Below are 22,661 nucleotides of genomic sequence, written 5' to 3' on the forward strand. Positions count from 1 at the left end.
TTAGGAGATTCTTTGAATCAGATTATTTGAAGTTAAAATACAGAAAGTTGAAGGTTCATTTGTAACCTGCCTGACTGCGTATGTCTTTTACGACATCGCACACATAATTTAAACCTCTTTCGCTATAATTAATTTTTTTTATTCAACTTAGAATGGCAAACAAGCTGACGGCCCACCTGATGTAAAGTGGTAACCGTCGCCTATAGACATGAGCAGTACCATAGACATAACACAGTATACTGTTTCGCCCATGATACCCCCCTATGCATTGCCATTCCTGAGGACTCAGGTGTTATTCCTCTGTACCCAGTAAATTCACGCCATATACCATCCTTAAATTTTATCCTTTAATATTTTATAACATTATACTATATCTGCCTCAAACCATTACTTCTATATTATATGAATATCTCACTGCTATCAGTTTGTAGATCGACATTTATGCCATTATAATTCAAAATCATATTTTTTTTTTATGCAACTTAGAATGGCAAACAAGCTGACGGCCCACCTGATGAAAAGTGGTAATTGTCGTCTATAGACATGAGCAATACCATAGACATAACAGAGTATACTGTTTCGCCATGATACCCCCATGCGTTGCCATTCCTGAGGACTCAGGTGTTATTCCTCTGTACCCAGTAAATTCACGCCATATCCCACCCTTCAAACCGAAACACAACCATGCAAACACAGCTGCTTCATGGTTGAAACCCGAATGGGACAGAGATACCCAAGCAATCAACTTTTGTACAAAGTCTCCCTCTGGTTGACTAAATAATGTGGGTCTGCCTTCTAAGTTGAAGGAAATTTACTTTAGAAGGCAGACCCTTAATTAAAATTTGATAAAAAAAATATTGATTAAATATTGATATTACTAATAGAGACCTTTGTTCATTAGAAAGCACATTAGTAGGTAGGAAAAATAAAAAAACTAATCCAATCATACATACTGTTTATTTATATTATTACTTCTTTTACTTTTATATACACTATAATTTATAAAGCTATATACACATAGTTTAGGTCCATATTTATTACATCTTATCGAAGCTCAGAACAATACAAAAGTTTCATAGAAAACGTTTACAACAAGATCATGATATACTGAACAATGTATTGTTTGGTTTTAATAAGGTTTTATGAAAAATATTTTGCATCACATTAATACGGGTATATTATGTATACATACATACATATTTGTCACACCTGTATCATACATTATGTATAATAATATATTCAAAATCAAAATAGAACTAATTTTCGCCATATTGTGATTGTCTTGGTTGTAAATATAGAAAAATGTCATTATTGGAAAATATTTTTCCTTGCATTTTAGATAAATTGATATATCAAGGTTACTGACTTTCCTATTTTTATTTTGTTATCATTTCACGGCGTTTACTCCTATTTTCTCGTTTCCCTGCATATACAATATTACCATAAGAATAAATAACCTATGTAGAAGTGTTACTCATACTTTCCTTTGTAAGTGATGGCAAAATGTACCCCAAACTAATAGGATTGTCACAAATTTATACAAGTATAATAAATTACTTTGTCATATATAAATAATAAGAAGCAATCCGTTATCATTTTGAAAACGCAGAAAATAATTCATAAATGGTGACCTTGTATGAACAAACGTAATGTATCTTAGACAAAGATGCCAAATAACCACTAATGAACGGGTATGTTACGAGTACATTGATTATATCTTTTTTACATCTGCACTTTAATAACTTTCTTTGCTTAAAACACAAGCAAACGAACTTGCGACCCGCCACCATAAATGCCTGCAACATTACAGAATTTTCAGATGTGTTGCTGACCTTTTACAAAGGAATATGCTCTTTTCTTGAAAGTTTCAATGTCATATCAATTCGAAAACAATGCTGTTGGGAGCTGGTTCGACAATTTAACTATGCGTGGAAGAAAGTCGATCTAAGATTTACTTTAATTTTATCCTTTACAAACAAACTACCTAATATTGCAGATCTTGCATTATTGTTATCACATACCTCAAAACAGTTTTAACAGGGTTTAGATATATAAATCAGGACCTCAAGAAAACAAGAGTACCCAAATTTTAAAATACGCAACACCAGACATGTTGTCATAAATAATATAACGAAACGTACCTATAATACATTTAAAATGATTTAATAGTTTATCAACTTTTTACATTTAATACATAATGTAAATGAGCTCACATTTTCGTTAACAATTGTACGCGAATAATTATTAAGTTCAAGATATATAGGTAATAAATGCACTTCAGACGTTATACTATTACAGTTTGTAATATTTTTAGGATATAAGTAGTTATAAGAATACAAGATTACAAAATATTCGATTCAGATGTGTTCGTGTTTTTTTTTTTATTTTTTTTATTTCCACTATTTTGTCATGTTAAATTATGTAGGTAACCAATTTATACTTATCAAATTGTTCTCTTTATCAAAACATACTTAATGTAGTAGTCTGTAAGGTTTAATTTTATTTGACATGTACTTTGTAAAGAACATAGACACTGAAATCAATTTCAAAATATTACATATAATACGAAAATAAATTTGTCGATTTTTTTTTTGTGTTTTACTCTATAACTTTTTAATATAAACACATTGTATATCATATAAGGGAATAAAAATAATGAAGTAGTATATGTTTTTGCAACCAGTATCAGATCATAACAGGAAAAGTTTACAATAAAGAATGCACCAAATTTAAATGCACCTCCGAAGCTATTTATTACAAATTAATTCTTTCCTGTTCTGTAAGTATTGCCTTGTATACGATTTTAAAAGCGTATAACTTGGGTAGTAACAATTTTACATATCAAATCAATTCTTTTAAAAAAAATATCGATATAGATTATTACTAGACAACTTCAGAAGTAACATTTAAGTTTAGCGACTGTATTAAATAACTAAAATTACTTATAACTCAACTAATAAAAGATTGATAGAAGAAACTACTACCTGACCATTTATTTGTGATGTATGACATGATATTTTATGTTTCACGATTTTAAACAATTTCAATAAACAAAACTAAGAAAGTAAACAATTTTAATAAACATTGTTATCGTGTGTATAATGTATCACAGTAACTATTGGGTTAAGTTAGGCCTTATTACAGTAATTTAATGTAGTTTAAATACAATAAAAGCAAAACAATAGTAAGTTAAATTCTCTAAATTAAGCGCCACATATTTGGCCAATTCATAAAATAAATATGTAACTGACTATTGAAACTGTAGCAATACGTTAAACTTACATCTTAAGTGTAAGATAGCTTTTGAACTAAGCTAGGTATTTATGCAGATCGCAGCAAACAAATTAAACAAAACCATAGATAATGAAACTTGCTCAGTACACAATTTTGTGTGTAATATTGTTACTGGGCAGGTCACGTGATAAAAAAAATATTCAAGTAATTCGCAGATATGTATATAGATAATAGCGTTAAAGAGTACTGCAAACATTGTCCTAAGGGCCTACTCACACTAAAACTAAATCTTTGTCACTTGCATGGTTATAGATTTTATTTCCAAGTTCCACTTCAACTTTAACAAAGTAAAATGTTTTACTTTTTTTAAAGATATAATAGTATGTATGATGGCAATTTAAAACCAAATCTTTAATGTAAAATTGTTAATGACCACCAAAAATATAATAATTATTTGTATATAGAATTGTAAATAATGTGTTATGTAAAATAATTGTTTATTTATTTTAAAATTATAATTAAAAAAAAAAACTTAGAAGAGATCGCATCGTTACCATTTTTAAAAAAGAGTATCTTCAATGTGACGTTAACTGTTTTATTCGCTTTTACTTAATTCCGATTTCTATTTATAAAAATATAAAGTTTAAATTACTTTACTACAGATGAAGCACACCAACATATCATTACTGCTTGAAAAACAATCGTTACAAAATTATTTCTATAATGTTTGCGGAATGTCCTTATATATTAATTTGGCGTTTAATATGTTAAAATAAGAAACGCGTAAAATCCATCTGTAGATAAATTAACTTAATATAAATATTTTATGTAATAAAAAATAATGAAATTAATATATATATTTTTTTTATGTATATAAATCATTTCGTTCGGAGATTTCTTAATAATTTCATACTTTCAGTTGGAGATTCTCAATTATATTATATAAGTTTAGTGATTGAAAATTAAAATTAACAGATAACTATAAAAAGATACGATTATAAAATGTGATTAAAATTATTTTGAGCTTATACTACAATGATACTACCATATCGTCTATGGTGATGTTGATATGCCGCCCAGACACAATCGATTATATACATATAACATAGATACAATTGCATGATCGATTAAATTATGTAAATTTTATTCGAGTATCCAGTCTTTTCAATATAATTCTCTCGGCAAACCCGATATCTTTGTTCGATTATAAATTAATAAACAAATCGAATGGTCCTTTCGATGAACATGATTTTTTTTTATTTATTGTACATTGAATACAATTGTAAAATCGATATTGACTCTATTTCAAAACAATAGAGTCGATTCTAAGCCACCATTATATTTAGAACTCATCTCTAAAATTAAAATTTCATTTTGATCTTTGTTCTAAGGGCTAATATGAACTAAATTTCTAATAGATTTAAGTCAAAGCTATTATAAATTTAGTGTTTATAATGAGTTTATCCGTAAAATAGTACTTTCAAAAGATCAATTTAAAATATTAGTTTTAGATGTATGGAGAATGGCGTCTCAAAATCGACCCTAATGTGTGACTGTTATTCGAAAGAACCTCATATTTTTGTGCCCATACTTGATCGTGTGGGCGGCGTTGAATTTATTTACCAGCAACATAAAGTGTACCCTATTTTATTAAAGTATGACACTACACTATAGAATTATTAATATTTTAAAACAATCACAGAAAAATAATGTATAAAGTAAAATAATAGTAAAGTATATTTTGGAATGAATATGCTAGTTAAAAGGGAAATAGAATAAAAGGAAACAAGGCAATCTGTTCTGAACTATCTTATATGACTTGACTGCACATTTACCAGCTATTATTAATTGTAAAATAAATTGATAAAGTCAATAATTTCATTCAAACAAAAATATTCATGTTGAATTACACTCATTCATTATACGCGTTGCGTTCAATTGATTTACTTTTGACTGGTTTAGTTTTCATTTAAAGTCGTAAGATAAGATAATGTAAACATAAATTTTACGAAATGTACAACTAAAGCAATAAACTGTTAAAAGTAAAAAAATTAACTGCCATTGTTTGGTTACTAAATTATTATGGTTATAAAATTATGGGGTAATATACTCAAATTATTTCCATATTGAGTTTAAAGCTTGAATTTAGTTTAAAATATTACCATTAAAACAATATTACGTGGGTATATTTCACATTGTGACATGTCCACAGCTCCGACGTACTTCTCGCACGAGTCCCACAATCGTGCTCACACGAGTGAGACTCGTGCCTATAACTCGTTTTGTCGCGTGTCCGCATACAGCGGTACCTGTTTGTACTCTGGGAATGGGTACAAAACGAGATGGTCCGCTGTCTTGTACCACGGAATGAGGCCATTCTGCAAAATAAATTATTATATACACATTAATATCAATGTGGTCCCAACGTAGAATAGGCCACCCCTATCACGTCGGTGTCGTAAGTGACAACTAAGAGAACTAACGGTAAGAGAAATTTATTCATTAGTAAAAATATGTGTACTTAATGCTAAAATCATTCTCTCCCAGTCAACCATAGGGAAGTGTCAGAATACTCGAATGCGGTACTAGTAATTATTGATATACATACATACTAAAATTACATATATATATATATATATATATATATATATATATATATATATATATATATATATATATATATATATATATATATATATCATTGAAAACCTAGGTACGGTTGCCAACCCGCCTGCAAAAGCGTGAATACTATTGGTAAAACTCTCCTTACGGAAAAGGCTTAGGTTCAGCAGTGGGCAGTTAACCTTCTGATAATAATGATAGTGATGCACAGTCATTTATGCCAAAAAGCAAAGCAAAATGATAAGGGTGGGTTCAATTAAAATATATTTTAAGTTCACATTGGTCATTATAAATATACAATGATTGAGCCCAAATTCCATACAAACTTACTTATTTAATTATATTTAATTTACTTAACTTATTTCTTCACTTATAAGACCATATAACTTAGCTACTAACTGATTAAAAGTCTTGATAGACTATAAGATATATATTCATGTCTGTTAGTAGAAGACATTTTAGCCAATTCCGAACCAATTTTGAACATATATTGAAAGGATCTACTCTTTGTATCTTTCCCAAAATAATTTTATCATTACTTTTTAAATATTTTTAATTTTAAATTATAATTCAACTCACCATATTACTTCGTTTATTTGTACCTCGACCGTAACCGTTCCAATGGTTACCTGCGATGCCTATCAAATCGCCCACCTATGAAGTAAATATTAAATTAAAAATCATTTGCAGTAAAAAAGCATTATATTTTATTATTGAACAAAGAAATAGTAAAGTGAACACAACTGAATTAAACCATAGACAAAATTTTAGCGGAAAACACTTGTGGAATTTTTAAACTGTTACGCAAAGTGCTATTCAAACGGTGTTAAATCTGAATTTTCAAATATCATTAATAACTAATAACTAACATTATTATTTGAATTATTTAATCTTCTCATAAACAAAACAACTTTTTTACTTGAACAACCATTAATCTTTTTTCGGGTCTTAAGACGCATTGAACACCTAACTCTTCTTCTTGTCTCGAGAACTTATTAATACCTCGTTAAATTATTAATGAGAGACTACACTAAACAGGCGCGATGAAGAAAACATAGTTACATACCTCTAGAGATATATCCTGGTTGTGGTCAGGTGAGTGCGGCAGTACTGCTATCCTATCGTGCGCGTTCTGCCCGCCGAAGTAATAGATATCGTCCAGCGAGAAGAAACTGTTAGATGCGTCCACACGGTTCGTTTGCATCATCTCGTACGCCACTCGACCCACCTATTAAGGAAGAAATGTGAATGTTATTTGTGTAAATATAGTTTAAACACCCAGCAACCAAAAAGCAATAGCGCAAACTTATATAGTATAGATAAGTTAACATTTTAATTCGTTAGTCGATCAGAATCATTGTAAATTGTTGAATTATTTTCGAAAATTGATAAATAATTGCGACTTTGCCACAAATCTGTTATCTATTCTCTAAAATATATATATATGTATATATATATATATATATATATATATATATATATATATATGGTATAGTGTATATATATACACTATACCATATCAGCCATTAACTGTCCACTGCTGTATATAAGCCATAAAGTTTTTGCCAATATTGTGGCAATATTGGTAGGCGGATTGGCAATCGCAGTTAGACTTTGGTGGATTTTAAAAGAGACGGTGCTGTCCATCCTTCGATCATTAAGTTCCCTTTGTCGTTATTTACGACACCCACGAGAAAGGAAGAGGTGGCCCATTCCATTTTGGAACCACACGGCAATTTGGTGCAATACGTAGTCTAAACAGCTAGCTATATAGCAAGTATCTGTATAAAGTTTTTATCTAAGGATAGATACGTGTTTTAACCGTGAAGCAGTTGTGTTTGCATGGCTGTGTTTCGGTTTGAAGGGTGGGATATGGCGTGAATTTACTGGGTACAGAGGAATAACACCTGAGTCCTCAGGAATGGCAACGCATGGGGGGTATTATGGGCGAAACAGTATACTCTGTTATGTCCATGGTATTGCTCATGTCTATAGGCGACGGTTACCACTTTCCATCAGGTGGGCCGTCAACTTGTTTGCCATTCTAAATTGTATAAAAAAAAACTTTAATTATAATTTAAGTATAAAAAGATAATTATTGAATAACATGTTATTCGCTTCTTAGCTTCCTCTTAAAAGGTGGCCTATTCTATACCAGACCTTCACAGCTACTCCAAAGTATAGAGGGTCTTAACCATCAAGAAGTATACCTGGCTGCTGAAGGTGCAGACGATGTAGTCGCACATGGCGAGCATGTGCAGGTCTAGCAGCAGGCCGGCGAGCGACAGCGGCGTGTAGCGGCGGTGCGTGGCCGCCGTTTTGGCGACCGACTCGTCGCCTAGGAACTGGTACGACGGGTACTTGCTGCGCGCGTCCACTAGCACCTGCACCCACGTAACCAATAACCAATCAGTAGAAAAAGATTGTTAGTATTGGGAATCTAACAGCCTCATTGCCAGCAATATACCCTGCCATGTCAACCTCCATGATCTCCCCTGGAAACCATCGTGCTGAATTCCAGATGTATTCATCACGATGGGCTAACTGACTTGCTTTTTCATTCTCACCTATCATCCCTCACTGGTGTCCCGGCAGCGTATACCGTTAGCGCAGGCGGGGCTACCATTCCATTATCATCAATTAAAAAAAAAACTCTCACATTAGGATCGTCCGTGGCGAGGTACACGCGCCTGACATCGACGGTGCGCGTGAGTTCCAGCTGGTCGTAATAATCCTTCACGTGTGCCATGTATTCGTGTATGTGGTGGAACGCCGCTTCTGTCCCCACCTTGTCTGTGCGTCGTATATGTACACTGCAAACATACATGTTATTAATCTTATATTACATAGATAGAGTATCTCCATGTAAATCATCATCATAAACATAAGCTTCCCCCTTGGGGGGTTTTGCCAGTAGTTGCCATGCTTAGCAGGCAGATTGGCAACCGCAGTCAGACTTTAAAGATGTTTTAAGAGGGACGCTGCTCCCCATGTCTCGCCGTCCCTTAGTCGACTTTTACGACACCCACGGGAATGAAAGGAGGTAGCCTGTTCTATGCCGGGACCACACTGCCATGTAAATAGTTCTAAAAAAACGGGTCAACTTTTTCATATACTTTTGCGTTATAAATAGTTATGAGCGATTCCTTTTTTACTTTGTCTTATAAATTTTGTACCATTTCAATGCGCAATAACTCATTACTTATTTATTAAATAATTAAATATAGATATGTCAAGGTACATTATAAGCGTATATAGAACACTAATAAAAAAACGAGTCAGCTAATTTGACAATTAGCCAACAAAAAGTTGAGCTGTTTTTGAGGTTTTTTTTTTTTTATTTTTTAAAGGGCTATTACCTTATTCAGGTATATCAGTCCTATCGTACCCTGAACTTTCGATGCTCTATCTATATAATCTAAGGTTATATTATTTTACTGCACTAGGTGTTACTTTGCATTAGTCCATATCATTAATTCATCATCATTTCAGCCGTTATTTTTGAATATCGTTAATTAATTGATTACAATTATTTAGGCATCGTTTAGAAGTGAAACACGTGTCGCAAAACGTGCGTGAGTGGTATAGCGGTCGGAGATTGATGGCTAATATGGAATGTTGTAGAACTTCTGGTAACAATAATAGTAATCGATCTTCGAACGTTGACAATCGCATGCATAATAATGGCAGCGGAATTAAACAAAATAATTCTCAGCAACAAATCTATTTTATAATATATTTTCATTACCGTTAATAATGTTTATAATAAGTTACCAAAGTTACTAAAGACAGGCATTACATTAATAAGATTAGCAAACAAAAAGGTGTAAAAAATTAATATGAAAATTTTTAATTTTTTTACACTATTTTACTTGTTTTTGATGCCATACAACTTGCTTATACATATATATGTTTCAAAAGAATAAGATATAGCAATAAATTAATTTTATTCGGTACAAAACAACACTTATTTTATCCAATAATTGCCCTTTGTCCATTTGTTACTAAAACTTTATATATAGTCATTGATCTCTGATGACGTAGAAGAATACCATATAACCTAGTACGTAGTAGTGTGAACTAATTTCATATAAAAAGTAAAGCCTCACCCAACAATCGGTGTCTTGAAATTCATCTTGGCCATAGTTTCATTGATCGACTTCTGCATCGAGGGTCGTGGTTTGAGGATGTACTTGAGCATTTGGCCGACCCACCAGGACGCTGGATCGCCGTTGAAGCGAACTATCCTGGACAAGAACTTGGCATTACTTCACTATGTCCTGGAGAGTCACAATTGAATATTTCACTCCATTCATTTATGATTATACAGGGTGAAATCGAAATCATTAACGACATATAAAACTAACCCCTAAATAAACCCCCATAAAAACTAAAACCATGTACAAACCTATTTTAACTATTATACTGTTTTGTCACTTTCTTTCAAATTGGGAATTCAACACAAAAGGAAGAATAGAGTTCAATAGCTGAAATATTTTTACGGGCGGTTTGACATTTTAATGAAAAAGGAGGGTTAGAATCTACCGCTAATGTAGAATATACCATAAGGACAGAAATTTTATAAATCCAAATGTTAAAACCGTGTTAGTATAGGAAATAGGGCTAAAATTTTTTTATCGTTTTTAAACACATATTTCTTTAGTGAGTTTTTTTGCAAATAAAAAATTACAAACAAGCTGACGGCCCACCTGATAGAAAGTGGTAACCGTCGCCTATAGACATGAACAGTACCATGGGCATAACAGAGTATTTCCCTCTGGTATGAAATATAAACTGGTCGGATAGAAAATGTTCAATGATAGAACACTCTCTTTGGAAGATGTTAACGAACGGAAACTTGACTTCAAAACATAGGTTAATTTTAAGATTATTGTAACATTCTTATAAGAGAATGTAATTCTAATAATATTTATATTATTAGAATAATATTAATTTCTAATAATATTTATCTTATACCAGTAAAACTGAATTACAATAGCATTTTTCCTATAGACATGTGGAACACAACAAAAAAAAGTTAAGCCCTTACTAATGCAGCGAGTCCAACTATCAAATTAGTATGGTACATCAAGTTGATATAATACAACAGAAAATGTATTGAATATTTTTTTTTTCAACACAGGAGGCAAAAGAGCATACGGCTCACCTGATGGTAAGTGACTACTACTGCCCATGATCACCCACAACACCAAAAGGTGTGCTGCCGGCCTTTTAACAAGGAATATGCTCTTTTCTTGAAGGTTATGATGATAAACATCAAAATTCTCAGTTACTTTTCAATATTTCACAATATGCAAATAGATCACCTGTATCCATCACCAACATACATATCATCATCATGAATTACCCCGTATTAAATGACTAGTTTAGATATCTTAAAGGACAACATACCTATGAGCTAAATCCTTTGGTATGGCGAGCGGTAAGAACTTGGGCTTTTGCGATATCGAGTCTATGAATGGCAGTGATACTACTTTAGCATCGTACGTCACTGAAACACGAAATTGCGAAAAAGTTAGTACATAATATAAATTAAACAATGTGTGGTGTTAATTGATTAATTAGTGAATGTAAAAATAAGATAAATAGGTGTTAAAATACAATTCAATTTAAATAATAGTGTAGAATTAACAGGAAGCCATAAAATTATCATTAATATTACTATATCAGCCTTTAACTGTCCACTGCTGAATAAGCCTTCCCCTTTGGAGGTTTTGCCCATAGTTGCCACGCTTGGCATGCGGATTAGCAACCGCAGGCATTGAAGATGTTTAAAGAGGGACGCTGCTGCCCATCGTTCGCCCCCAATCGCCTGTTACGACACCCACGTTAAAGGAAGGGGTGGCCTATTCTGTGCCGGGACCACACGACAATCAGACATATTTAAGTAAAAAGGACTCAGCTTTTTTTTTAAATGAGTGATAATGGAATGGTAACCCCACCCACGCTATCGGTATACATCGGCGGGGTACCAGTGAAGGATGACAGAAGAGGATGAAGCAGGTCAGTTAGCCCATCGTGACGAATTCAACAAGAATTGTTCACGATGGTTTCCAAAGGGAACCACGTGGAGGTCAACCTAATAGAGCATATTGCTAACAATGGGGCTGTCAAACTCCATTACTAGCTATCCCTTTCCCCCAAAGGACTCAGTTTTGCTTTATCTTTCTAATAATACTCGGTTGTTATTACTTTTTGTCGGCCTCTAATGCACTCAACGTAGGTACCATTATTGAGTAGATTTACGTCACTAAGTAAAAGAAAACGAAAGCTATAAAATGATGGTAATAAAAGTCAATTATGTTTAAGTAGATTTCAGTAAAGCTGATAAAAATTTTATGACCATATATAGTAATGAAAGATAATTGAAAAACAATAATAAATATTAATATGAAATCAATACAACTTGTTATGGCAGTTCGAAGGTATCATAAACCCAACAACTTTTAATGGGGTGATAATTAAATGGCAACCTCGCCTACGCTATCGATATACGCTGGCAAGCTACCAGTGAGGGATGATAGGTAAGGTTGAAAGCAGGTTAGTTAGCCCATCGTGACGAATTCCGTGATAGGGTGTATTGCTAGGAATGGGTCAGTCAGACCCCATTACTAACAATCCCTAACGAGTAACAAGTTCTGATGGTGAAGACAAGGCAATTGGGGGATTACGAGTGTGCATTAAAAATAGTTGGGAAGAGAAAATCTCGTCCATACAATAATAAGTCCCCTCCCCGTATATCTGTCGCTCCTTAGACGTGCTCCTAACGATACTGAAAACATATAGGTAACTAAAGAACTAAAAACAATATACAAAACGTAGTCAATTACCTGGCCATTGTAGCACTTTGTCGCCGTACGCACTTGTACAGCTATCTGATAGCGGATAAAACACATAGTCCCACCCTTTGGTATTGTATCTCCAACCTTTCGAATTTAATATTAATGTCCTTTCTGTGGCGTACGCAAATATCAAACAGTAAACAATGTGGTGAAGCTGGCAACCAAAACCGCAACCCTGAAATCGATAAACCGATTAAGATAGTCATTAATATCAAATGAACAGATGATTAAAAATTTACAGTCTCTTTCAATAGAGCTTAATGAAAAAATAACCAGGTTCTATTGAAATTATAACGGAACATCTAAATCAAACAATCGAATGACAATTAATCGATTTTGTATTCGTGCTTCTATTGGACAGGTCGGGTCAGTTGTTCGTTAATTATTAATTTTAAGTTCTATAGAAACAGACTGTAAATCCCATATCTCAATCAACCGCGCAGCGTTCCCAGAAATACGGATTCGTTCTATTCTAAGATCTCCAAATGAAGGCATTTAAAAGTAAATATTTTCAACTAGTATTTACAATTATCAGTATTTTTTTATAATAGGATGAAAGTAGTGTATTACTTAAATAATAGTAGGGCAATAATTAATTAATGTCTTATTTTAATTAGTTTCTTAAAGAAAACATCGCTAAGCGAGACACTGTAGACCAATCTGGCCGAACCCAGGCCCGCCAAGGCAGGCATTTAAATTAATTTCTATAGTATAGACACTTTCATATAATAACCCCCCCCCCCCCCCATTCTCCCCATCATTTTATGTGTTTATGTGACCGTATTCAAAAAAAAAAAAGAAAAAACAGACTTATGACCTGTTTGACCTGTCTTTTTTTTTACAGTTATTACAGATTAGGTTGTCTCAAAAACAATAGTGACAGAAACGATAGTATAATAAAAAAAAAAAACCTATTTCATAAAACTAAAATGTCCTACAAATTATTTTAACTATTAAAGTGTCTTGTCTCACTTTCAATCTTTCAAATTGAGAATTTAGCGCAAAAGAAAAAGACAGAACTATATAACGGCTAAAATATGAATAAGGAAATTAAATTGTAACTAACCGAAATTGGTATATCATATACGAAAAAGGTATATGAAAGATATTAAAAAAATATACATATAACGTGTCTTAATAAAAGTAATAAAAGTCAAAATAACAATTTTTGGAAATATTGTCTCTGTCTGTTTGTCCGACTATATATTTGCTCCGGTATCACGCAAAAACTACTTTTTTAAATTGAATGCAATTTTCACAGTCGTATTCCTGAAGGTTTAACATAAATCCTAAAATATCTTGAAAATGCTTAGAGTAAATAGAAATACAATAGATATAGAAATGAATGGAATATACCACTTATAGATGTTTATTAATCATTTAACAATGGTATATTTCATTAGTTTTTTTTCTTATTCTGCATCTCTCGTATACGAAGTAAGGAGCAAAAAGCTATAAAATATAAAAAAAAATAGATGACGAAAGCCTAAACACCAACAAAGAGTGTACTCTATATGCGCAATACTTTGCGGTTATCATTCAATCACTCACGAATGCGCGGAATGTTCGGTTGACATTCACAAATATTTGTTGATCTACTCTACGCCGCTACCATCTTGACGATCACAGGAAATGCGTACACATTACGACAATGCATAGCTGGATAAGTTTTATTAAATTAAAAAAAATAACACCACCTGCGCTATCGGTATACGCTGGAAGGACACCAATGAGTGATGATAGGTGAGGATGAAAGCAGGTGAGTTAGGCCATAGTGACGAACTCAACAAAAATTAACCACGAAGGTTTTCAGGTTCCAGGGTGAAACGCGTGGAGGTCGACCTGATAGAGCTATTGCTAACAGTGGAGCAATTAGACCTAATTACTAACAATCCCTTTTCCCCCGATAAATCAGTTACGTTGATAGGAATGTCTCGCGGCCTCGCCTTTTTAAAAATATGCGCTGTGAAACGTATTTCGATGTTATCTCATGTAATCAACATGCCATACTTGTTTACTGTAAGTACAGAAATCAGTTACACTAAATCAATTGCTGTGTCACACATTTCCTCAACCCTATATATCAAAATCATCGACGCCATTACCAACAGAAACATAATTATATTCTCATCAAAATCTGTTTATTCAGTCACTAAAAACGAACACAGCGGAAAAATGTAAATGCATCGCTACGTCCGTAAACAGTTTAATATCATACACTACATAGGATTAAATAATTTTCAAACCATTATATTTTTTAGATACGTTCCACAGTCCACTAAAATCGGAAATATATGGAAGGATATGGCATTTTTTGCCAGCATTTACGTAAATTGGTATAAATTGAAAATCATATGAAAATAACTAAAAGCGAATAGATATTGAAGTCTCATAAAACCCTAATTAAAACTTGAGAAATTGTGTATAATACTAGCGATCCGCCCCGGCTTCACACGCAATAGTTCGAATTTTTTAAAACGATATATAACCTATGTTACTCGCTGATAATGCAGCTTTTTTATAGGGGAAAGAATGTTTAAACAAACTATTCTATCTTTCTATCTTTTGCTATATTCTATCTTTATATTAATATTAGTATCAATAGGTTTCATCATCATCACATCAGCCGTTAACTGTCCACTGTTGAACGTAGACCTCTCTCTATGGATAGTTTTACCAGTAGTTGCCACGCTTAGCAGGCAGATTAGCAAACGTAGTTAGGCTTTGGTGATATTTTAAGAGGACGTTGCTGCCCATGTCTCGACCATTTTTTCACCTCTTACGACACCCACGGGAAAGGAAGTTTTTTTAATGGATAACAACCCCGGTAATAGTGACCCCACCTGAGCTAACGGTATACGCTAGCGGGGCACCAGTGAGGGATGATAGGTGAGATGAAAAGGAGGATAAAAAAGAGATGAAAATAACTGACCTGAGTTAACCCATCGTGATGAATACACCATGAATTCAGCATGATGGTTTCCAAGGGGGACCACGTGGCGATCAACCTAACAGGATATATTGCTAGCAATAGGGCTGGTAATACGCATTACTAACAATACCCCCCTCCTACCCTCCCGAAATGAAAGGTTAACCATTATACCCCATATTACCCCATTTTATGCCAGGACCATACGAAAATATTACAAGTATTACAAGAAATTTATGTTCCTTAAAACAGCTCTACAATAAATCACTAATTAATTAATTACCGAAAATGAAAAAGATACAAATAAAAATGGGTTACCGAGAATGATTACGACATAAAATATGTATTCTTATTGACTATCGACAGCTGAGGAAAACGGAATTGATGTCACGCTATACATATATTGTAGTTGGGAGCGATAAAAACAGCCTTCGTGTGTGTAGGTATAGACCATATGAGGGCAACGAAGCATGAAGCTACTGGACAATATTTTTAATAATAAATAATATCATCTATGTACAGCCAACGTTTAAAGGTCACTTTACTGAATTCATAATTAATTCTTACTAATACTTTAGTCACCGACATAGCCCGAAGGACAAGCAAGCTGAAGTGGCTGGTCCCCAGTCGTAGCTGGGGGAAGAAGGAGGGATGGGGGGGTTGAGGGGCAATGCCGTACCTTAAAAGGCCCAACGCCCTACCTTAAAATGATAGGAGGCGACTAAGAAAACTTAATGGTTGAGGAATGAGCGGCAGCGTCCCACTTAGAACATCGCCGAAGCCTAACTGCGATTGCTAATACACCTGCCAAGCGTAGTAACTACTGATAACCCCCCTAGGATGGGAGAGACCTATGTTCAGCAGTAGACAGTTAATGGCTGATATTAATAATAATTAGCCGTGTGCCATGTAGACATAGAATAGCCCACCACTTCCTATCCTGCGGGTGTCGTAAAATCCGAGTAAGGAAAGGCGAGGGATGGGCAGCAGCGGCCCTATTAAAACATCTCTAACGTCTAGCTGCGGTGGTCAAACCGCCTACCAAGCATGGCAGCTGCTGGCAAAACCTCCCAAAAGGAAAGCTTATGTTCAGCACTGGCCAGTTAAAGGCTGATATGATGACGATGATAATTAGTAATAATAAATAGGATTAGGGAGCATCCATTAGTTATGTGACCTTTCCTGTACACTATCTTCTGTTCAAATCTACAGATACGCTTTTGGAAACATACTGTTTAACAATCGTGAAACATTCCTATAGTTTCATAATAACCTAATTACTTCAACATCAATAATGTACGCACGTCGACTGTCATGTTTACACGCACAAGTTAGGAATGTTGTAACCGACGATAAAAACTCACGCCTTTGCCTGTACGAAAAAAAAAGTCGATTCATAATTTTTTAAACATACCTTATTCAAGTTGCAAATAAGCTTCCTAGCCTCCCTGCAATCCGGTGGGTTCTGAAGGTGACGCAGTCGTCTCTGAATGAGGTCGCTGACGTTGGCCGCTTCCATCTGCCGCCACTCGTGGTACCCATCCAACTCTGGTAATTTCTCTTGGTCCGATAGTAGAGATCTAAAAAGAAATCTTTATTAAATTGAAATATTAAATAGTTATACCTATTTATTTTTTTATTCTACCGCAAATAACAGTCGTATCTTTAGGGATTAGAAACTAGAATCTAAAATCATAACTGTAATTATTGTGCGATTGATGATCTTGATAATAGCACTGACCTGACATGGCGCTGAAGATGCAGGTTCAATATCAAAAAGTGTTTCTATAACAATTTGCAATAATTAAAACTGCCAAGTGTATAAATACCTTCCTACATACAATCGTAGAAGCACACAAACACTTAAGTAATCAAGTATTAAACCACTTCATGAGGTACATGAAACTGATAATATATTGTTACGTTTATAAATAGTAATAAAATAATCATTATTACACCACCGTATACCATATTGTTTAAACACACTGATTAATCTTAATAAGATAATAAAATGAGCGTAGTTTATACCAATTTGAATATGTTTATATATTATGTTAATATTATGTTATTGTGAAACTATTCTCGTTTTTAATTTTATTTCAACATTTTACAACAACGGTTAAGACGAACAAGCAAACAATAGCAAATTGTACAGACATGAATTAATTATGAGGGTTCAATTTTGACTTTAATATATTTTCATCCGAACAGTATTGACCGCGTAAATGTCGAAAAAATCATCGTACAGTGGTTTAAAACTTTAATCAGTCCCTCTGATTTAATCAGAGAGAGAGAGAGAGAGAGTGGAATATGGCAATGAAGATACAGAGTTAGTAACACATAACACCTAAAGTGTTATCCTCAGGAATGGTAACGCATAAGGAGTATCATGACTGGCACAGTATTCATTGTTACGTCCATGATACTGTTCATATCTATAAGCAACGGTTAGTCTTCCATCAGTTGGACCGTCAGCTTATTTTCCATTCTAGTGTCGATCTTCCGCCGAATAAATACAGCGAGCGGACGATCGAACTGACGCCGAACACGTATTGTAACAAATTGTATGCGATCTGATGTATTAGTTTTCCGTGAAGATCAACGACCGAAGACCGACCTAATGTGACGCTACACTAAGTGACCTTTACCAACATCTCAAGTATGATAAGAAGTGGTGATATATTTTATATCCTTCTATGTCATCACATGGAACAAAACTGTGATACATAAAAATTTAAATAGCTACTAATTAGGTATTACATAAATCATGCATGATTAAAAACAATAATATATATCTTTCAATAAAAATTAAAACGACCACATCAAATTATGCTATGAAACACGCTATAACATTCAATACCATAAAATCTTTATATTACGAAATCAGCAGTAATACAATAACCAACCTTTTCCTATCGGCCACTTGGTCCAAAACGGCCTGTAATTTCTCAATTTTGTTTTCGTCGCGTATCGCTTTCCCCAATTCATGGCTAATGTAATACCATAACTCTTTTGTGTTGGAATATATCCTTCTTCTAAGATTCTCGTAATCCTCAGATGGACCATGACCAGTATCGAGGAATAGAGAACCGGTGTCTATGTCTTTCAGGTTACCATTTAAACTAGAACAAACATAAAATTGATAAATTTCAATTTAATACAATAAAATATTATATAGGTGGGTGCACCTTCCATACCATAACAATCTATAATTGTCCCACTGCTGGATATGGATCTCTTTTCATAAGAGGAGGATAATAGGCTACTCACAACATACCCCTATATATTCAAATAAATAATCAACATACCAATGCTATCAAAAAAACTTTTTCAACAAAGTTTAAAAAGGAGAAAGTAATCAATTAGATAGTATATTTCTTTTTTTATGAAGAATTTACAAAATCTAAACCATATTTTAAATACACTATCGAAACTTAGCCCAATGAAAAATCAATTCTGTCCTGATCACTAATTTGTGCAATCTACCTTGGAACATTAGCAATAAAGAAGCAAAGAAGCAGGTATGTAGATACTATTTAAAAAAATTTTGCAGAAATTTTTCATTGCATTAAATCCCGATAGTGTATTTATGTGTATATTATGCAAAAAATTTAAATTAACTAAACCTAAACCAATCTTTATATACATTTTTAATGCTAGTTATTTTTATGCTGCAATACTAATTTCATCAACATTGTAGTCATTACTGAATCATAGATAGACTTTTAAACAAGACATAGAGATTTTGTTTTATAAAAAGTGATTGCAGACAGAAATTTGCAAAGATATCATGTGTCATACCCAAAAATCTCAAATTGAAAATCTCTTCTACATTAAAGTCCTTCAAAAAGGAGCATATGATAATTTCAAACAAACAATGAAGTTTCAGGAAAAAATAAACAATCATGGTTATATGTGAGAAGTGGAGGCGAAATATTTTATAAAGGAGTTGTGTCAGCGCATTGTGGATAGAGGCCATGTCAGCCATTCCGGTTCATTTTTGACTCTAAGGATATCTCTGGCAATCCAATGTGGAAACGCTACAAGCGTTAGAGGGAGCTTGAGTTGGTATAGAACATGGAAATTGTTTTGACTGATGTTAGTTTAAAATTATATTATTTTTAGATTCATTTTAAATTCACAAATTAAGATTTTTAGCCTATTTCTTGCATGTATAATATTTTGTACATGTTCATATTGTTGTTTTTATGTTTTAAATAAGAATAAATCATAGTATGAAATTAAATTAAATGAAATTTATTTGCTAGAAACATTGTGTAGTATATTAATTTATATCTGGCTTATATTTAATCAGTACTTACCCAGATGACTTTCTTATCTGTGCTATTAGATTACTATGCTGTTGTCTCAGTGCTTCTAGTTGAGATGATACTCTCCTTAATCTATCTTGGAATTCTGCTATCTCTTCCGTGTTTCCATTGCATCTAGATAATTATTTAAATAAAATCAATAGTTAGATAGGAACTGGTGATGTGTAGGGACTAGTCCAAGGTTTACCTTAGATATTTTATATGTTATATTATTGGCCAGTTTCACTTGTACCTATCAATTTTCCCCTCGATGGTACAAGTGGATTTTTTCCACCAGTCCTAACCATTATGAGACCAGTACAATTAAATGGAATAAATGTGTACTGATTAGTTTAGCAATCATTGATCTGTATATATATGTGATTTTAAGATTCCCACTCACTTTCCAGTGATGGAAACCATTGATAATAAACCTGATATAAATCTAATAATCTAATACTGCCACATTACATTCTAGTGTAATCTACAAAACGATTATACCTGGCACAGTTATTGCTGTATGTACTAAAAGGTATTGTAATTATTTATTAGGGATATTTAAGATTGTTCTACAAGAGGGCTTGATCCTTAAACAAATTAGTTCAGCGGTAGACATGGGCCGCCTGAGTGATATAAATACAATTAATAAGCAATAATTTAAAAAATCTCACCTGAGAGGGGATATCACAAGATATGTGACACCAATCCAAATAATCAGTAAGACAACTGCAGCCCTCTTCCATTTTGTAAGGTACATCATAAAAAAATCATTAAATGACATGTGACCATTGGAGTAGTGTTTCATTATGGTCTTCTCATCATTAAATGATAATTTTGTTAGTAGTACACATATAGAATTTAAACTGTAACAATTTTAAATATTTTTAATAATATTAACATAATATGGTAACAGTCATAACAGTATATCCAAAGAGTATAATTTTTAAATTATTGTTTAATTTTTGTAAGAAGAGAAAAATTGTCAGATGATTTTTAAACAACGAATAAGTTATTTCACGACATCAATGCGAGTTAATAACAATAAATAAATATATTGGCCTAATAGTAGTTAGCCGGATATTGATAATTTAAGCAAATCTGTACATCGCACTATCATAGGACGTGCAACATTATATCATACTGGTGTTGGAATGCGAATCACTTATAGACACAAATTATATTTTTAATATTAAATTATAAGTATACGAATAGGTCAAATATACATACCCGTAAAAAATAATAAACGTTGTTTATTTAACAAACTACAAAGAGTTACACTAATTTGCTCATGGACTTTTATAAAACTTCTAATTACAATATTTATACGATTTGTATAAAAACTTTTTTTTTTTTATAAATAAAATAATATATAAAATTCTTAAATGCTTCACCTGATCTAAGAGTTCAATATCAATCAATGAACATGAAATGAATGAATTTAATTGAAAGATGAAAGGATGAAAGACATAACAGTAAATAATCTGTGGTACTGTAGTAATATAATTCTTTATCTATGTGATACCATTACTTGATTTGTCTAGTTTACACCGTTCAAGCAAAAGTGATATACGAACCGTTAGTTTAGTAAGTACGTTATACTAAGTCTAAGTAGGATAGTTAAGTCAAAAAGTTATCGGAGTTAACAACTGGAAGCAAAATACAGATGGCGCCTTCAAACTGTTTCCCTTTTAAATGTAAATAAAACTTGCAGATGGCTGCGATTTTGTTCGCGTGGTATTTTTAACCTTCTTATTGTAGTCAACTCGACCGATACGATCATTAAATAAAAGAAAGTGGTTCTAACTTCCAACAACATATTTAAATGATATATGAGCGAAATACCTTTACTATTTTTTTCATTTTAATATATCTTTTAATAAACTCGAGAGAGATCTAGATAATCTTAATAGATATATTTTTTGTCCATTCTTATCAAATTCATCAGACATATCTTGATAAATTTAACTTACAGGGACTAGTCAAAAGGCATATGCGTTTTTATATGTCTATCCCTCTCTAACGACGAACGAAAAAATAGCTATCTTTCTTTTCGTCTTTTACCATCAAAACATAGTGATAAACAATACAAGCTTAAATGCTGGAGTAATATCAATTCAATATCGCAATATTTAGTTGGTACAGGTTATTTAACTTGAATATCAGATATTATAACTATATATTTTAATCTCAGATACCAAAAATAAAAGCGCCTCTTACGTATCTACATCTTTAATTTTAAATTGTTTAACGTTATTTATAACCTACACTTATTACTTTCAATAACTTACAAAAAAGTTTAGTGTATAATTTATTGTACATTAGAAAATGAATACATAGCGTAATAGAAAAAAAGAAGTAGTCGTAAATGTTTCTTTTACTCTACTGTTTACTCAAACGAACTATTCATTCAATCAAATATTGAAATACATATATCATAGCTTCATATCTATTTTCATAGTCCATTTCTCGAATCAAATCGAATCTGTTTTAGATATTAATAATGTTGATATCAGACATAATTTAGCCGCTATAACAAATTGAGTCGTAGCGCTCAACGCGATAAATTGATACTTGTGTATATGTTACTAAATCGGTTTACACATTTCATTATATCGCGTTGAGTGGGGATATTAGATATTTGAATATTGGCCGATCGAATTTGTACTGCTATGTCGCATTTAGCCGCAAAACGGTTACAAAAAT

The 22,661-nt window shown here is 32.7% G+C and overlaps 1 protein-coding gene across 2 annotated transcripts; it reads right to left on the reverse strand.

Moving 5' to 3' along the window:
- Window positions 1–938: 938 nt before the first annotated feature.
- Window positions 939–21,434, reverse strand: LOC113512926 (alpha-(1,6)-fucosyltransferase). 2 transcript variants are annotated; one of them, XM_026896891.3, is made up of 13 exons: window positions 21,350–21,434; window positions 20,630–20,821; window positions 19,971–20,093; window positions 18,555–18,770; window positions 17,063–17,228; window positions 12,708–12,894; window positions 11,269–11,368; window positions 9,966–10,103; window positions 8,516–8,669; window positions 8,067–8,240; window positions 6,923–7,084; window positions 6,436–6,510; window positions 939–5,612 (listed from the first exon to the last, which is right to left on the reverse strand). In XM_026896891.3, exons 2-13 carry the CDS (start codon window positions 20,761–20,763, stop codon window positions 5,505–5,507), a joined length of 1,737 nt encoding a protein of 578 aa, XP_026752692.2. In that variant the 5' UTR covers window positions 20,764–20,821; window positions 21,350–21,434; the 3' UTR covers window positions 939–5,504. The 2 variants fall into 2 exon arrangements, with proteins under 2 accessions (XP_026752692.2, XP_026752691.2); XM_026896890.3 differs by having other exon boundaries at window positions 21,186–21,393.
- Window positions 21,435–22,661: the final 1,227 nt, after the last annotated feature.

This window comes from Galleria mellonella, unplaced genomic scaffold, assembly GCF_026898425.1.
Source record: "Galleria mellonella isolate WM207_F2 unplaced genomic scaffold, CSIRO_AGI_GalMel_v1 utg113, whole genome shotgun sequence".
Lineage (NCBI taxonomy): Eukaryota > Metazoa > Arthropoda > Insecta > Lepidoptera > Pyralidae > Galleria > Galleria mellonella.

Excerpts from the sequence above, each read along its gene's own strand:
- LOC113512926 (XM_026896891.3), bottom strand. The coding sequence starts at position 20,763 with ATGAAACACTACTCCAATGGTCACATGTCATTTAATGATTTTTTTATG. Across the intron at positions 12,895-17,062 it reads TTATTTGCAACTTGAATAAG|GGTTGCGGTTTTGGTTGCCA; the intron begins GTATGTTTAAAA and ends TATCGATTTCAG. Across the intron at positions 8,670-9,965 it reads TTCAAGACACCGATTGTTGG|TGTACATATACGACGCACAG; the intron begins GTGAGGCTTTAC and ends GTATGTTTGCAG.